The following is a 17,491-nucleotide window of genomic DNA, read 5'->3' as shown; positions in this document are numbered from 1 at the left end:
CGAGCTTGATTAGGCCCTAGTCCTTAATTTTTTTGTTTTTGAAAATTGTACAAGTACATTGCTCGACTTGGGCTCATGTTTTTTCTGTTAATGCAATTTGAAATGTGCTGCCCGATCTGGGCTTCGATTTTATCAATTCGTGCAACTTGCTTTTGTCCTGAGATCGTGCATGGATTTTATGTTCGAGTGTGGATGTTATGATCGTGCATGGATCGTTAAAAGATCGATTATTAGTATAGATTATATTTCACAACCAATTAACTCGAATGTCGACGTATTTAGCCCGAGTGTGTGATAGCTCGAGGATATTGTATGCCTTAATAATATTGACCGTTGAGACTATGAATCAGATCGATCCTTTTACTTAAAAATTGGACTTCGATTTCTAAACTCAAAGACGTATTTTCAGGCTTCAAGTAGGAATGTCATGTTTGGGTCAACGAGTTCGAGTATTAGTGTCGTGTACTGTAAACTGATTTTTCAATTTCCCATATCGAAGGGCGACCATTGGGTCGCTGATGATTTAAAAGGATAAGCTCGGGCTTGTCCATTGTAATTTAAACAACTTCTTTCCTTTGTGAATAAGATCGGGTATGGTCTGGTATGGTAAACATTATTTCATACCCCGACCCCGATCCCGACCTCGACCTCGACCTCGACCTCGATCTTGATATCCTTTGTTATGAGGGCATTCTGGGATTGAAGAGGTCGGAATCTGGTGATCCCTGACTTGTTGTGTTTGGTTCTATTGGTCTAATGTTGGCTACATGCATGGGGCACGACCTTGTGTTAACTTGGTTAAGTGTTAGCTGCATGTGCGGAGCACAGCCTTATGCTAAGTTGGTTAAGTGTTAGCTGCATGCGCGGAGCACGGCCTTATGCTAACTTGATTAAGACTTAGCTGCATGCACGAAGCACGACCTTACTCTACTTTAATTAATACAAAGAAGCAATCATGTAAAGGAAAAATTCATAAATTATAAAACTGCTCAAGGGCTATGATAGCCAAGCTTATTGGAGCATGAACTGTTTGGGCGTTAGAGCCTGAAAAGTGAAAACGAAAGAAAACAAACATAATGTGGGCATGCAAGCCTAAAAAATTATATTTGTAGCTAGTTACTTGTAATAAATTTTTAAGTTGTCGCATTCCATTTCCTTGGAAGCAGTTTCCCCGATGTGTCTCTGAAGGCTGTAAGCTCTACCTTTTAGTTTTCTTATGACTTCAAAGGTTCCTTTCCATGTTGGTTCGAGCTTCCCTAGTGGGTGTCCGGCAGCTTCTGCTTTTCTAAGGACAAGATCCCCAGCTCTGAACCTTCTTGTGTGCACCTTTTTGTTGAAGTGCTTTGTTATTCTACTCTGATAACTTGAGGCTTTGAGTGAGGCTTGTTCTCTTACTTCTTCAAGTAAGTCAAGGTGTTCAGTGGTTTGTCCCTCCATATTTATCTCAAGCTTCCTTATTGTGGAGAGGTTGACCTCAATTGGAATGGTAGCTTCCAGTCTAAAGGCCAGTATGAAGGGTGTCTCGCCAGTCGCTGTCTTATGCGAAGTCCTTTATGCCCATAGTATGGAAATGAGTTCATCAGGCTAGTCACCTTTGGCATTCCCTATTCTTGTTCGAAGGTCCTGCAGTATGACTAGATTAGTTACTTCAGCAAGCCCATTACTTTGTGGGTGTGATACCGAGGTCAAGCGATGATCAATCCTATGGTTGGCACAAAAGCTCCTGAACTGTGGATTGTCAAATTGCCTTCTGTTATCTGTGATGAGGACTTTCGGTATTCCAAACCTGTAGATGATGGACTTCCATATGAATGATCTGAGCTTAGGCTCCAAAACTGTTGCCAGAGGTTCAGTCTCTACCCATTTTGTAAAGTACTCTACTGCTACAGCCATAAACTTTAATTGTCCTCTGGCCAAAGAGAATGGCCCAAGAATGTCGATCCCCCATTGTTCGAAGGGAGCTGAGTAATGAATGGAAGTAGCTCCTCAGTGGGAGGATTTATGATGTTGCCAAATGTTTGGTACTTGTCACACTTCTGAACATAATCTACAGCATCTTTCTTCATACTTGGCCAGTAGTACCCATACCTTATCAACTTATATGTCAGAGCTCGGGCTCCTTAGTGATTTCCACAAATACCATCATGAACTTCAGTCAATGCTTAAAGAGACTCGGAAGGTTAGAGACATCTTAGATAAGGGAGTGTGTAACTTCTACGGAATAGAACTCTTTCGATTAGACAATATCTAGCAGCTCTATACCAGACATTTCTAGCAAGTCGAAGGTCCGAGAGTAAGTTGCCATTGCTTACGTAATCAATTATTGGATCCATCCAGGAAGGTTCATGGTCGATGTCCATAACACTTGGCTTGTGAGCTATGCTAGGTTTTGCAACTGTCTTGATTTGCACGGTTCTGTCAAGGCCTTCCACACCCATGAAGATGAGTTTGGATAATGAATCAACTTTGGCGTTATTAGCTCTGGCCACCTTTTGGATTTCACAACTTACGAACTGCCTCCGAAGGTCATGTACTTTCAGACAGTATAAGCTCATCTTTTCGTCCTTTCTTTCGAAAGACCCCTCTATTTGCCCGACCACTAATTGTGAGTCATTGAAAACTTTGACACGCTCTAGCTCAAGAATTTTTGCAAGTTCCAGAGCTATGATAACGGCTTCATATTCCGCTTCGTTGTTGGTGGCCTCAAATTCAAATCTAAGCGCACATTGTATTTCTGTAGTCTTGTCCGGACTTGTGATGATGATGCCAGTCCCCGAGCCCAAGATATTGGATGTGACAGCCCAATAACAACTAACCAAGAGGGGGGTGAATTGGTTATTTGAAAAAAATTTGAAAATAAGTTCAAATTTAAGCAAATAAAAATTAAAAAAATAAGTAAGCAAGATATCACAAAAATAATAAAAGGAAGGGAAGAGAGAGTGCAAACGATGTAATAAAGAGGTTCGATCCAATCAACGATCTACGTCCCCGTTACCAAGCTCTCAGTCACGAGCAAGGCATTTTCCACTATATTTGATTGACTTACGGTGCAATCCAACCTTTACAAAACTTCCGGTGACTTACAATCAAGAAGCACCAATCCTTTTAAACCATTGAGATTTTCGGGACCTCAACCCGACCCACAATCCAAAAATAAGAGAATTGAAATTACAAGTGAAAAACTTCTCTCTTAATAAATAATATAGACTTAGTTTGAATATAAGAGAGAAGTAGATAAACACTTTAATTGATAGCAAAGAAGGTAACTCAAGTGTTTTGATTGAAAAACTTTAGTTGAGATAAATGATTTTTCAACTTTTGATCACTCAAAAAGTTTTTCAATAAATGAATGATTTGATCTTTAAAAGAGTGAAAAATAAGGTTGAGAGAATCAATAAAAATACTTCACTTAATGCTCATGAACAGTTATTTTGAATAGTGAAGAGAAAGTGGCATTTATAGCTCTCAAAGATCTTCCTAACGGTCAAGCGTACCGGACCGTCCGGTACGTATCGGACAAGGCTACTAGCCATTGGTGAGACAAGTGTCAGAACGTTAAAAATTTTGACCATTGGGCAAAGACCTTTACCGGATCGTCCGGTAGCTCAAAAAAATAGATTTGACCTTGAATGATTTTATTTTAAGCTCCCGAGAAATGTTATACCTTTACATATAAATTCAATAGTTCTAATGTAGTTTTCTTCAATATGCTCGATCGTCAAGGTTTATGACTTCAATCTTGATTCCTCTTGACATTGACATTCGTTTCGTTCTTCATGAGTGCATTTATCTTGTCCTATGCATGAATCTTAATTTTGATGCGATGGTCGATTTGATTTCAACTATCATGATTCAAAAATAGGTTTGTCAGAACCAAAATTAAATCTTGTTTGTTATAATCAAAACATAGACGAAAGTCAACCATGTCAACAATTTCCCCATTTTTGATTATGACAAACAAGATGATTTGCAAAAGACGAATGATTCACAAATTTAACAAATATATATATATATATATATATATTGAAGATATTCCCCCTTAATCATACACATTATGCATAATCAAACATTACACTATTTATTCCATTTGGCATATTTTTGCATAATCATCCACATATCACTTCCCCCCCTTGGCATAAGCAAAAAGAAGTCATCCATTGAATGCAAGAACATAGAAGCAAAATAGATTTGTCTAATAACAATGCATGAAGCCAAAAAATAGTTAGAGAAGCATAGTAGTGCAATGTTCAAAGGGAAAGCATAAAGACAAGCAGTATAAATGACGGTGAGTGAACTATGGTGCCGGAGGGAATCTAGAGTAAAAATCGGCAAAGAAGGCATTTTGTTGTGCTTGCATCTCCACCTGTCGATCTTCGATAGTCGTTTGTTGTGCCTGAAGCTGGAGAAGTAAACTTCCAAAACTGTCGATGGTGGAAGTGAGAGAGTCAATACAGCCGTTGAGGATGTTAAATTGATCTTCGGTCATGCTATCTGCTCTACTCTATGCTCGAGGGCCACTCGAGCCTGGAATGTTTGACAGAGGGATTGGAGCATCGTCGAAATCATCCTCATCATCGCTTTCCAAAGCTAAAGTGGATGGACCCGAGGTAGGATCGAAACCTTTTGTGTGTGCTACCCATTAACCATTTTCCTTTGTGATTCGCATTCGTGCAAGTGTTTTGATGTTAATGGTGTCGGTTGGACACAATTTGACAAAAGGCTTATTGTCCAACGGCACATGAAAGTGTTTGAAAATTTTGGTTAAAAGCATGTCGTATGGAAGAGCTTTGGTTTTTCGAGAGGTATGCACGCGTTCCATAGTTCCAGTAACCAAAGTTGGATTCACAAGAAAAGAGTCGAGAATAAATAGGTCGAGGAAGTTGAATTCATCCCGATGTCCTTTTCGAGGAAGTATGACATGGGCGATAATGTGTTGTAAAACCTTGCAAGGTCAACTCAAGTGATGTGTACTAATTTTATTGATATTTTAAAAATCTTTTCCGGTAACACGTCGACAAGCATCACTCGGGTTATGACCCTCTATCGACGGATGTGCCTTATGATGATAAATTTGTGTTTCACACATGTCAAGCTCAAGAATTTCACGAATGAGTGTTTTCGAAATAGTGATATGCACATTGTTAAGAAAACACGTAATTGTGCCCGATCGAATAACCATTGAGTGATAAAATTCTCTCATTAACCTAGGATATGCGTGCTCTTTCATCCCGACTACATTGGTCCAACCCATATGTTCTAAGAAATCCTCAATGTGAAATGCAGGTGCTAATAGTGAAAAATTGGAGAGATCAACATTTTTACTTATGAGAATGAGAGGTTTCTCAAATGGGTTCGTAGGTACCTCGAGTTCCTCATCCATTTCTTCATCGGAGGAGCTTGGTGGAGGATGTACATCAGTCCTTTTGGGACGATTTGCTTCTCTTTTCACTCTTGGCATGGTGGAAAATTTGAAAATTTGATAAAGAAAAAGCTAGGGTTCGAATTATGTGATTTGGGGATTTTTGCAAATGATAGCTTGAGATTTCGAATAATAGTGAGTGTAGAAGTTGTGGGTAGGAGAAATTTATAAGAATTTAGCAAAAGGAATATGTTGTAGGATGAAGGAAGAAGATATTGAGGGAGAGAAGTTCGAAAATGGAGAGAAGAAGTGAGGAGGAAGATGACTGGTTCGGGTTTAAAAATCGATTTCCCGTTGTACCGGACGGTCCAATACATCGTACCGGACGATCCGGTATGACAGAGAAATTTATGTCAAAAACGAACTAATGTACCGGATAGTCCGTTGGGCTTGTCCGATACGTACCGGACGGTCCGTTTTGGTCGTCCGATACATTTTTTTTTTAACTAAAATACTGAAATATGATGAAGTCATAAATAAGCAATACTTTGGACAATTTTATAAAGCTTATGGACGTTGACCAACGTGATAGGGAGAATTAACCACATTCAACTTCATTTTTATCGATAATTCCTAAACCTCTTCGAATATATGTGAAACGATCGTGTGCAAGAGGTTTGGTGAGAATATCAGCCAATTGGCCATCGGTCTTTATAAATTCTAATTTAATATCTCCTTTTTGCACATGATCACGAAGAAAATGATGTCAAATCTCAATATGTTTAGTTCGTGAATGTAAGACGGGATTTTTAGACAAATTTATGGCACTAGTATTATCACATAAAATAGGCACATGAACGTAATACAAATGATAATCACATAGAGTTTGTTTCATCCAAAGTGTTTGTACACAACAACTAGCAGCCGAGATATATTCCGCCTCGACGGTGGATAGTGCAACGGAATTTTGTTTCTTACTAGACCAAGACACAAGTGCAAAGCCTAGAAAGTGACAATTTCCACTTGTGCTTTTACGATCAACATTATATCCGGCCCAATCGGCATCCGAATAATTAATTAAGTCAATATGAGAGCGCCTTTAGGATACCAAAGTCCTAAAGTTCTCGTACCACTTAGATAACGAAAAATTCTTTTTATGGCCTTTAAGTGTGATTCTTTAGGATTAGATTGAAAGCGAGTACATAGACAAACACTAAACTTAATATCGGGCCTACTAGAAGTTAAAAAAGAAGGGATCCAATCATACCTTGATATTTTGTGACGTCCACGGATGTACCTTGTTCATCCTTATCAAACTTTAGTGATGTGCTCATAGATGTGTTCACAGGTTTGATGTCATGCATATCAAATTTCTTAAGCATGTCTACTATATATTTATTTTGATTTATGAAAATTCCTTCTTTCATTTGTTTAATTAGAAGGTCAAGAAGAAATTTTAACTCACCCATCATGCTCATTTCAAATTCTTTACTCATGCATTTTGAAAATTCTTCACAAAAATATATATTTGTAGTGCCAAAAATAATATCGTCAACATAAATATGAACAATGAGCATATAATCTTTATGAGTTTTTATAAAAAGTGTAGTATCCGCTTTTCCAATCGAAAAATCATTTGAGAGAAGAAATTTGCTCAACCGTTCGTACCAAACTCTAGGAGCTTTTTTCAAACCGTAAAGAGCTTTTTGAAGTTTAAATATATGATCCGGATACTTGTGATTTTTAAAATCGGGAGGTTGCTCAACAAAAACTTCTTCTTGAATGAAAACATTTAAAAAATCACTTTTAACATCCATTTGATAAAATGTAAAATATTTGTAACATGCAAATGTAAGAAGCATACGGATGGATTCTAATCTTGCTATGGGTGCAAATGTTTCTTCAAAATCGATACATTCTTCTTGATTGTAATCTTGGACCACTAATCTAGCCTTATTATGAAAAATTATTCCATTTTCATCTCTTTTATTTTTAAAAACCCATTTTGTTCCAATAACAATTTGATTGTTTGGTCTAGCGACTCAATCCCAAACATGGTTTCTTTCAAATTGATTTAATTTTTCTTGCATCGGTAGAATCCAAAACTCATCAAACTCGACTTCTTTGAAATTCTTAGGTTTGATTTGAGAAATAAATGCACAACTACCGAAATGATTTTTGTAAGAGGTTCTAGTAGTGATATCTTTTGATGGATCGTCAATTATTAGCTCTTGGGGATGAGATGGAACAAACCTCCGTTCTTTTGGTAACGAGGGATCATTTTGTTCTCCGGTTTGTCTTTCTTCATTTTCTTGAGCATTTGACTTTTCTATGTCTCCATTTGGTGCCTCCTTATTTTGGTTTTGAATTTTCATTTGCTCGAAAGGAGCTTTCAAACCTATATCGTCATCACTACCTTTCTCTCGATCAAATGAGTTAGTTTCATCAAAAATAACATGCATGGATTCTTCAACGACTAGAGTTCATTTGTTAAAAACTCTATATGCTTTGCTAGTCGATGAATATCCTAAAAAAATTTCAATATCGGATTTGGAGTCGAATTTTCCCAAATTGTCTTTTGTATTTAAAATAAAACATTTACATCCAAAAACTTTGAAATAACTAATATTTGGAATTCTATTTTTCCAAAATTCGTAATGAGTTTTAGTTTTTCTTTTGCTTACTAATACTCTATTGATAATGTAGCAAGCAGTATTAACGGTTTCGGCCCAAAAATATTTAGGCAAGTTATTTTTATTTAACATAGTTCAAGCCATTTCTTGCAATGTACGATTCTTCCTTTCTACTACACCATTTTGTTGAGGTGTTCTAGTAGTCGAAAAATTATGTTGATATTCATGTTCTTTACAAAAATCATCAAACCCAACAATATCAAATTCTCCACCATGGTCACTTCTAATAATTGAAATAGAATAGCCTTTTTCATTTTCAACTTTCTTACAAAAATGTTTAAAAGTTTTCAAAACTTCTTCTTTTAACCTTAAAAATATATTCCAAGTAAATCTTGAAAAATCATCGGCAATAACAAAAGCATAATGTTTACCTCCTAAGCTAGCCTTCCTAGAAGGTCCAAAAAGATCTATATGAAGAAATTGTAATGGTTTTGTGGTTGAATTATAAAGTTTTGGCTTGAAAGAATTTTTTACTTGTTTTCCAAATTGACAAGCATCACAAATTTTATCTTTTTCAAATTTCAAATTTGGTAAACCTTTTACAAAACAATTTTGAAAATTTTTGAAAGAAGATCCATGTTTACATGTCCAAGTCTTCTATGTCATAACCATGATTCTTCTTTCAAGCTAAGAAAATATTTTTCATTATTTTCCAATTCAATGTTTATAATATAAACATCTTTATTTCGGCTTCCTATAAAAATCACCTCTTTCGATGTAGCATCCTTAATAAGACATTTGGAAGAATCGAATTTTATGTTAAAAGCTTTGTCACATAATTGACTAATGCTTAGTAAATTATGTTTAAGATTATCAACGAGTAAAACATTTTCGATAGAGGGGGATGAGTACCAATGTTTCCAATGTCGATTATTTTACCTTTAGCATTACCTCTAAAGGTCACATGGCCTTCATCCTTCTTTTGAAAGTTTGATAATAATGATCGGTCTCCGGTCATATGCTTCGAGCATCCACTATCCAAGAACCATTTACTTTTTATTTTTTTTGGTACCTACAAAAACAAATTAAGTTTTGACTTTTGGTACCCACACAAATTTGTGTCCTTGATAGTTAGTTTTTGTGGATTCTTGTATCCACTTGTATTTGTTCTCAAAGAATAATTCTTTTTAGTTATACAATTAAAAGTAATATGTCCACTTTTATTACAAAAGTTACATGAAATATTTGAAACATTAACAAACATGTTTTTGAGTGATTTTTGTTTTAGAGGGGGTTTGTATCCAATTCCTCCTTTATCAAAAACACACTTTTGACTACCGAGCAGTAAATCAAAATATTTCTTACCTTCAGTAAACTTATGGATAATTTGTGTTAAATCATTAACCTTTTCTTTCAAAGAAATGTTTTCTTTTATCAAAAGGTCATGATCAATACTCTCTTTTTGCTTTTCGGAAATTTTCTTAATTTCTTCTTTCAAAATAGAGTTTTTCTTTTAAGAATAGCATGATTTAAAGTAAGTTTTTCAAATTTTTCAAGCATTTCATCATAAGAATTTAAAAGCTCGTCATAAGAACATACCTCGTCTTCAATTGCCATGAAGCACATATTTGCCACTTCATCTTGACTATCATTCCCATTTTGTTCTTCGTCGTCGCTATCATCCCATGTGGCTTGGAGTGCCTTTTTCTCGAAATTTTTCTTTTTATTTGGACACTCGGTTCTCTTATAACCCAGCTTGTCACAATCATAGCAAAAAATCTTTTTGTTCCTATCTTCCTTCTTTTCTTCTTTCTTTTGGAATCTTCGATTATTACGAAAATCTCTCCATTTTTTGACAAGAAGGACCAAATCATCAAGTTCTTCATCGCTCATATTTTCATTTGATGTTTCTTCTTCAATTGTCGATTTTAATGCAATTTGTCGTTTAGGAGGCTCCTTTGATTCCTCCTTGTTTTTTCTCATTTTCTCCTCAACCTCGGTATTGTTTAGCTCATAGGTCATTAATGTGCCGTAGAGCTCTTCCAAAGGATATGTATTTACATCTTTAGTATTCTTGATCAACATCCTCAATGGACTCAATTCCTCCAATAAGGACCTAAGCATTTTACTCACAAGTTCATCATTAGTAAATTTATTGTCAAAACATTTAAGACCATTTACAATATCGGTAAAACGAGTAATCATGTCAACAATAGGCTCATTTTGTTTCATAAAGAAATTTTCAAATTCTTTAACTAGCATATTTATCTTTGTTTCCTTAACTTTACTTGTGCCAACATGAGTAACTTCAAGAGCATGCCAAATATTATATGCCGAATCACATGTACTAATTCGATTAAATTCATTTCTATCAAGTGCACAATAAAGTAAATTTTTATCCTTGACATTTAATGATAGTTTTCTCTTATCTTCATCATCGTATTATTTTCTAGATTTGGGGAGAGATTGGTCCGGTCTACCGTCTACTTTAATAGTCTTAGTGGGAACATATGGACCATATTCTATAACTTTTCAAATATTGTAATCAATGGATTGAACATATATCATCATCCGAGCCTTCCAATAGTTATAATGTGTACCATCAAAGAAAGGAGGCCGGTTTGTAGAGTGTCCCTCAATATTTTAAAAAACTTGGTTAGCCATTACTCAAGATTGTATAATCTTAAAAAAAAAGAGAACATTGCTCTGATACCAATTGACAGCCCAAGAACAACTAATCAAGAGGGGGTGAATTGGTTATTTGAAACTTTTTCGAAAATAAGTTCAAATTTAAGCAAATAACAATTAAAAAAATAAGTAAGCAAGATATCACAAAAATAATAAGAGGAAGGGAAGAGAGAGCGCAAACGATATAATAAGGAGGTTCGATCCAATCAACGATCTATGTCTCCCGTTACCAAGCTCTCCGTCACGAGCAATGTCTTTTCCACTATATTTGATTGACTTATGGTACAATCCAACCTTTACAAAACTTCCGATGACTTACAATCAAGGAGCACCGACCCTTTTACAGCGTTGAGATTTCCAGGATCTCGACACGACCCACAATCCAAAAATAAGAGAATTAAAATTACAAGTGAAAAAATTCTCTCTTAATAAATGATTTAGACTTAGTTTGAATATAAGAAAGAAGTAGGTAAACACTTTAATTGATAGTAAAAAAGGTAGTTCAAGTGTTTTGATTGAAAAACTTTAGTTGAGGTAAATGATTTTTCAACTTTTGATCACTCAAAATTTTTTTTAATAAATGAATGATTTGATCTTTAAAAGAGTGAAAAATAAGGTTGAGAGAATCAATAAAAATACTTCACTTAATGCTCATGAACAGTTATTTTGAATAGTGAAGAGAAAGTGGTATTTATAGCTTTCAAAGATCTTCCTAACGGTCAAGAGTCTGCCCCACCGGACAAGTGTACCGGACCGTCCGGTACGTACCGGACAAGGCTACTAGCCATTGGTGAGACAGGTGTTAGAACGTTAAAAATTTTGACCGTTGGGTAAAAACCTTTACCGGATCATCCGGTACACTACCGAACCGTCCGATAGCTCAAAAAAATAGATTTTGCCTTGAATGATTTTATTTTGAGCTCCATAGACTTCTTTGCTAAATATTAAAATGTTATACCTTTCCAAATAAATTCAAGAGTTCTAATATAGTTTTCTTCAATATGCTCAATAATCAAGGTTTGTGACTTCGATCTTGATTGCTCTTGACATTGACATTCGTTTCGTTCTTCATGAGTGCATTTATCTTGTCCTATGCATGAATCTTCATTTTGATGCGATGGTCGATTTGATTTCAACTATCATGATTCAAAAATAGGTTTGTTAAAACCAAAATTAAATCTTATTTGTTATAATCAAAGTATAGACGGAAGTCAACCATGTCAACAGGATGCTCCATCCACAAAGATCTCCCATATTTTCAAAGTCGTGCTTGGGTCTTTAGCATGTGTTTCTGAGGACCTTGGAGTGAGTTCTGCTATGAAGTCAGTCAAAGCTTGAACCTTGATTGTGGGTAATGGCTTGAACTCTATGTCAAATTCGCCAAGTTCAATTGCCCATTTCAACAGTCTTCCTGAGACATCCGGCTTTTGGAGTATGTGTCTGAGAGGTTGATTAGTGAGCACAACAATTGGATGTGACTGAAAGTATGGTCGTAATTCTTGGCATCTATTGCCAAAGCGAGGGTGAGCCGTTCTGCAAGTGTGTGTCGTGTTTCTGCATCAAAGAGTACTTTACTTACATAACAGACAGGCTGCTGAACTCTTCCTTTCTCCTTTACCAAAACTCCACTTACTGCATTATGAGAAACAACCAAGTATAATAGCAATGTGTCGCCGGGTTCGGGTTTGGTAAGGACTGGAGGTGTTGATAGTGTCTGTTTGAGCTCCTAAAAAGCTAGGTTACATTCCTTGTTCCACTTAAAGCTTTTATTTCTCCTAAGTAGTTTGAAGAAGGGAGAAACACTTGTTCGCTGCTCTGGAGACAAACATGTTCAGTGTTGCTATGCGACCTGCCAACCTCTGAATGTTCCTTTGACACTTAGGGGCCTCTATACTCATCAGAGCTTGGATTTTATCGAGGTTTGCCTCTATTCCTCTGTGCATGATCATAAAACCCAAGAACTTTCCAGATGCCACCCCAAACGTACACTTTGCAGGGTTAAGCTTCATATTGTACCTTCGTAACGTAGCAAACACTTCATCAAGATCAAAGACATGACCATTCACCTGTTTGCTCTTAACCATCATATCATCCACATATGCTTCGACTGTTTTCCCAATTAATTGAGCGAAGATCTTGTTTACCAACCTTTGATACGTTGCTCCAATGTTCTTGAGTCCAAAAGGGATGACCATGTAGCAATAGATGGCTGAGTCTGCCATGAATGAGGTATTCGCTTAATCTTCTTCCGCCATGAGTATTTGGTGGTACCCCGAAAAAGCATCCAAGAAGCTATACAGCATATGGCCTGACGTGTTGTCCACAAGATTGTCAATTCGAGGTAGAGGATAACTATCTTTAGGGCATGCTTTATTCAGATCTGTGAAGTCAATGCAGACTCATTATTTCCCATTAAATTTCTTCACAAGAACTACGTTAGCAAGAAAATCAGGATATTGTACTTCCCATATGAACTGTGCGTTAACAAGTTTAGCAATCTCCTCCTTTATGACTTCTCATCTTTGTGGTGCAAACTGCCTCGTCCTTTGCTTCACAGGTCTTACTTCTGGATTTACGTTGAGTCTATGTACTACTACCCCTGGGTCAATCCCAGGCATGTCCTTAACATTCTGATGAAATACATCAATGTTGTGGGAAAGATAATTCAGTAGTTTAGCCATGACTGCTGCATTTAGCTTCCGTCCGATCGTCACTTTCCTGCCAGGCTCGAGCTCGACCTCTTCCAATCCTTCTATCGGAGCCAGTCTCTCATGATTCTCGTGCTCGAGCTCTGTAACCTGCATGATGTCTCCCTTAATCATCCGGACACTAGTCACATAACACTGTAGTGCCACTATTTGGCTGCCTCGAACTACCCCGATTCCATTACTTGTAGGAAATTTCATTGTCAAGTGAAAAGTTGAGACAATAGGTCGAATTCTGTTGAGCAATGATCTTTCCAATATGGCATTGTAGGCCATTAGAGTACAGACAACTTCAAAGGTGGTGATCTGCGTCACCTATTTACCTTCTGTCCCCGATGTTAAAGGCAACCCAATGATACTTTCCGGGGTGATGACCCCACCTCCAAATCCTTAGAGAGGTGTTTTGACTGGCTTGAGCTACTCCGATAAGATCCCCATTTGAACAAAGGCTTCATGAGACAGTACATTAGCTGCACTTCTGTTGTCTACCAGAATTCTCTTGACTTCAAAGTTGGCGATGATGACCGATATGACCAGAGCATCATCATGAGGGAATGTTATGCCTTCCAAGTCCTCCGTTCCAAAAGTGATGTCCTCTGTACAACCAAGATCTGATCTTGAGATGATTGGAGGCTGCCTGGCATATTGTTTACGTCCGCTACTAGAATCTCCCCCCGACCCTTTGGGCCCTTATCTCTGTTCTGATTATTCCTTGGGCGCTTGTCATTGCTAATGTAAGAGCCTAAAAATTCTCTTTTTATAAGAGCTTCAATCTCTCGCTTCAAGGTGAAACATATAAGAGCTTCAATCTCTCATTTTAAGGCAAAACAATCCTCCTTTGTATACCCATGGTCTCTATGGAAATCATAGTACTTGCTCTTTTTGCGAGTATCGAGTGGAGACCGCAATCTAGGAGACCACTTCAGTTCCTTTGAATCCTTGATCTCCATCAAAATGTTGGACCTCAAGGTGTTCAAACGGGTCAAGAATGTTGAGCAGGGGTCCTGCCTTGGCTTGACCCGAGGTGCATCTTGTCTTTGATTGGACTCATGTTGCCTTTTCTGATCAGACTTCCTGATGAGGAAACTTCTCTTCTTGGGGCTATGGTTTCTTCCATATTGATGTATTTCTTAACTCGTGTGAGTAGCTCGGTTACTGACTTTGGTGGGGTCTTAGACAAGGACATCTTGAATGCTTTACACTTAATGGCGTATGTCAAAGTTGATACTACGACAATGATATGCAGATCGAGAACCTGAAGCCTTTCTTTATTGAACCTGGTCATGGAACTGTCTTTCTGATTCGCTTGCTGCTTACAAAGAAAGCGGAGAACTTATCGGCCAAATTTGAAAAGGAGGCGATAGAGTTGGGTTCCAATGTGGAAAACCAATCTCTAGCTGCATTTGTGAGGGTTTGAGGGAAGGCCTTGCACATTACTGCATCTGGTGCAACTTGTAAGTTCATGATATCCGTGTACACCTTGAGATGGTTGATGGGGTCGATTGTCCCATCGTGCTCCTTTATTCGAGGATACTTGAACCTGTTCGAGAGAGGATATGAGAGAGCTTCTGGAGTGAACGGCGTATTGGGGGTGAATCCTGTTGTTGTCCGAGTATTTTGTTGCATACCCGCTGCTATCCCTTCTTAAATAATTCTAGTGAGTTCAGCGGAGTCCATTGTAATGGACCTTGAACCTAAAGCCACTTGCGGTGCACCTGAAGTTCCAACCCCGCCATAATCATGAGCTGTACGTTGGACTCGAGCCCCGGGCATCTGCCATGAACCACCTTCAAGGGTTGGAGTATGTGACGATTGCGAATTTCTCTGGCTTAACAATTGAGTTAATGTTACAACCTGCTGACGAAGTTCCTCAAAAGCTCCAGCGATAACAACAGTTTGAGGAGGTGCTGGCATCTTTGACGATTATTCTTGAGGGACATGGCGTTCCTCAGGAGGAAGAGGGTTATCCGGGATGGATGAGCTTGCTAGAGGAAGATCTGAACGTGTATTGACCATGGCTTTTGGTAGCGATTCCCATAGACGACACCAATAATGCTACCAAAAAATAGAACCTGAAAGATCTCAAACTTGATTATCGAACTCCAAACTTGGGTGAACTTAAGTGAACACGAACGGTCTTCGAATACCTGAAACAAAGGCAACGAGGTGTGTGCTCATCGCCCCTCCGATGCTTAAGTCGGATAAGGAATTTAGTGCGTGAGGCTATAAACTGGAAATAATAAGAAACGTACCTCAAGAATGAACTCAGGTTATGTATTTATAGGTGCTGATAATAGAGTCATAGAATGATTTAATCATGTGTGATCCTTATCCTAGTAGGATAAAGAGTTAGTATTTCATTCCAAGTGTTCAACCATTGTTTGAGTCGGAGAAGGAGTCAATTAGGGTAAGAATTATGGTTCAAGTAGAATTAGTGCTCTCCTAGGTCATTAAGAAGGACTGATGAGATGACATACAAACCCGACCTCAAAAGCCCGACCTTGATTTGGTGGTTTTGGGAGATATCAAGTTCGGGGTTCATGGGTCAAGTTCGGGATTCACTAGATCTGGGGTCATCAATATCCTCATTGAATAAAAGGAAAGAAATTTGTTTGCCCTTTCTTAGCAGGATTTTTTTCCCGTAATTTGGGACAAGAAGATAATATGAGACAGGCCTCGATAATAACTATGAAATTTACGCGTTTATCTCCAATGCATGGTCAAAAATAGAACTTAAATTATTTTAAAAAGCAATTTGCAAAGGGTCTTGACCTTAGCTCTAACTTTCTCCTTGCAGTCCATTTGGCTTCTTTAGAATCCTAGTAAAGATTATCCGGCAGCATATCAATTAATCACAATCACATAATCTGCCCAAAAATTGCCGGAAGTGAAACTGTGAGGTATAATATTTTGTAGATTTGAGGTTAAAAGATGACTGACTTTTTCTATTTAGGCGGCAGCTTTAGAGAAGAAACATGTATATATATAGAGTGAAAGACGTAAGGTCCGTATAGAAAACTTCACTAGTGCACTGAATTCATTAGATTGAAAAAAATCTTAGAAGATCGAGATGGAAAGCCAAATCGTTGCTTTTTGTTTGCTCGCCATGACTTGCATTCAGGCAATGGCCTTTGAGCCAAGTCCACTACAAGATTTTTGTGTTGCAGACTACACTAGTTCAGGTGCGATTGATCTGTCCCTGTTTCCTCTCCTGTGCGATATGGGATTATAATGTGTCTGAAATTATTTGTTTTTGTTTAATGATTGCAGCAAGAGTGAATGGCCTCGCATGCATGGATTCGAAGCTAGTACAAGCAGAACACTTCACCTACAGTGGCCTTCATTTATCTGGCAACACATCCAACCCTCTTGGCTTCAGCGTCACTCCTGTGACAGTAGCTCAACTACCTGGACTGAACACTCTTGGAATAGCATTGGTACGTTTTGACTATGCACCATGGGGCGTCGCTCCTCTCCATGTCCACCCTCGAGCCACTGAAATTATTACAGTGTTAGAAGGCAGCATTCAGGTTGGCTTTGTGACCTCCAACCCAGACAACAAGCTGATTAGCAAAGTCCTACAAAAGGGTGATGTTTTCATCTTCCCAATGGGGCTTGTTCACTTTCAGCGAAATGTGGGAAATGGAAATGCTGTTTCCATCTCTGCCGTGAGCAGCCAAAACCCAGGAATTGTCATTGTAGCAAGTTCTGTTTTCGGTTCAGTACCAGGTATTGACGATGATGTTCTTGCCAAGGCATTTCAGGTGGAGAAGAGCACAATCGATAACCTCAAAGCACAATTTTAATTGGTTGGTCTTGCAATATGTTAATTTTACTATGTATTTTCAATTTCAAAAGGACTTCTGGTCTTAGCAAGTTCGACACAGGAAATGCTGTGTTGCACTAAATCACTGATTTACTAGTTAATTCACTGTTTTTTTCTATCAAGAAGTTCAATAGTTCCTATTCAATTCCTACCATGACAACCTACTCTTGAGATCAAATATTATACTGAAGGTGATAAAAGAAACAAGTACAAGATCATGAAGCCGAGCAAACAATTCCTTAATCATGTCGTATAATTAAATCTTTATCCTATAGAGCTT

General features: G+C 37.7%; 1 protein-coding gene across 1 annotated transcript; it reads left to right on the top strand.

Moving 5' to 3' along the window:
- The first annotated feature begins 16,450 nt into the window (after window positions 1–16,450).
- LOC111397679 (putative germin-like protein 2-1) lies at window positions 16,451–17,200 on the top strand. Its single transcript, XM_023024679.1, has 2 exons — window positions 16,451–16,567; window positions 16,656–17,200. Exons 1-2 carry the CDS (start codon window positions 16,456–16,458, stop codon window positions 17,189–17,191), a joined length of 648 nt encoding a protein of 215 aa, XP_022880447.1. The 5' UTR covers window positions 16,451–16,455; the 3' UTR covers window positions 17,192–17,200.
- Window positions 17,201–17,491: the final 291 nt, after the last annotated feature.

The sequence above is a fragment of the Olea europaea genome, chromosome 7, assembly GCF_002742605.1.
Source record: "Olea europaea var. sylvestris chromosome 7, O_europaea_v1, whole genome shotgun sequence".
NCBI classification, from domain to species: domain Eukaryota; kingdom Viridiplantae; phylum Streptophyta; class Magnoliopsida; order Lamiales; family Oleaceae; genus Olea; species Olea europaea.
The sequence above is the reverse complement of the archived record's forward strand: the minus strand, read 5'-3'. Positions and strand labels throughout refer to the sequence as shown.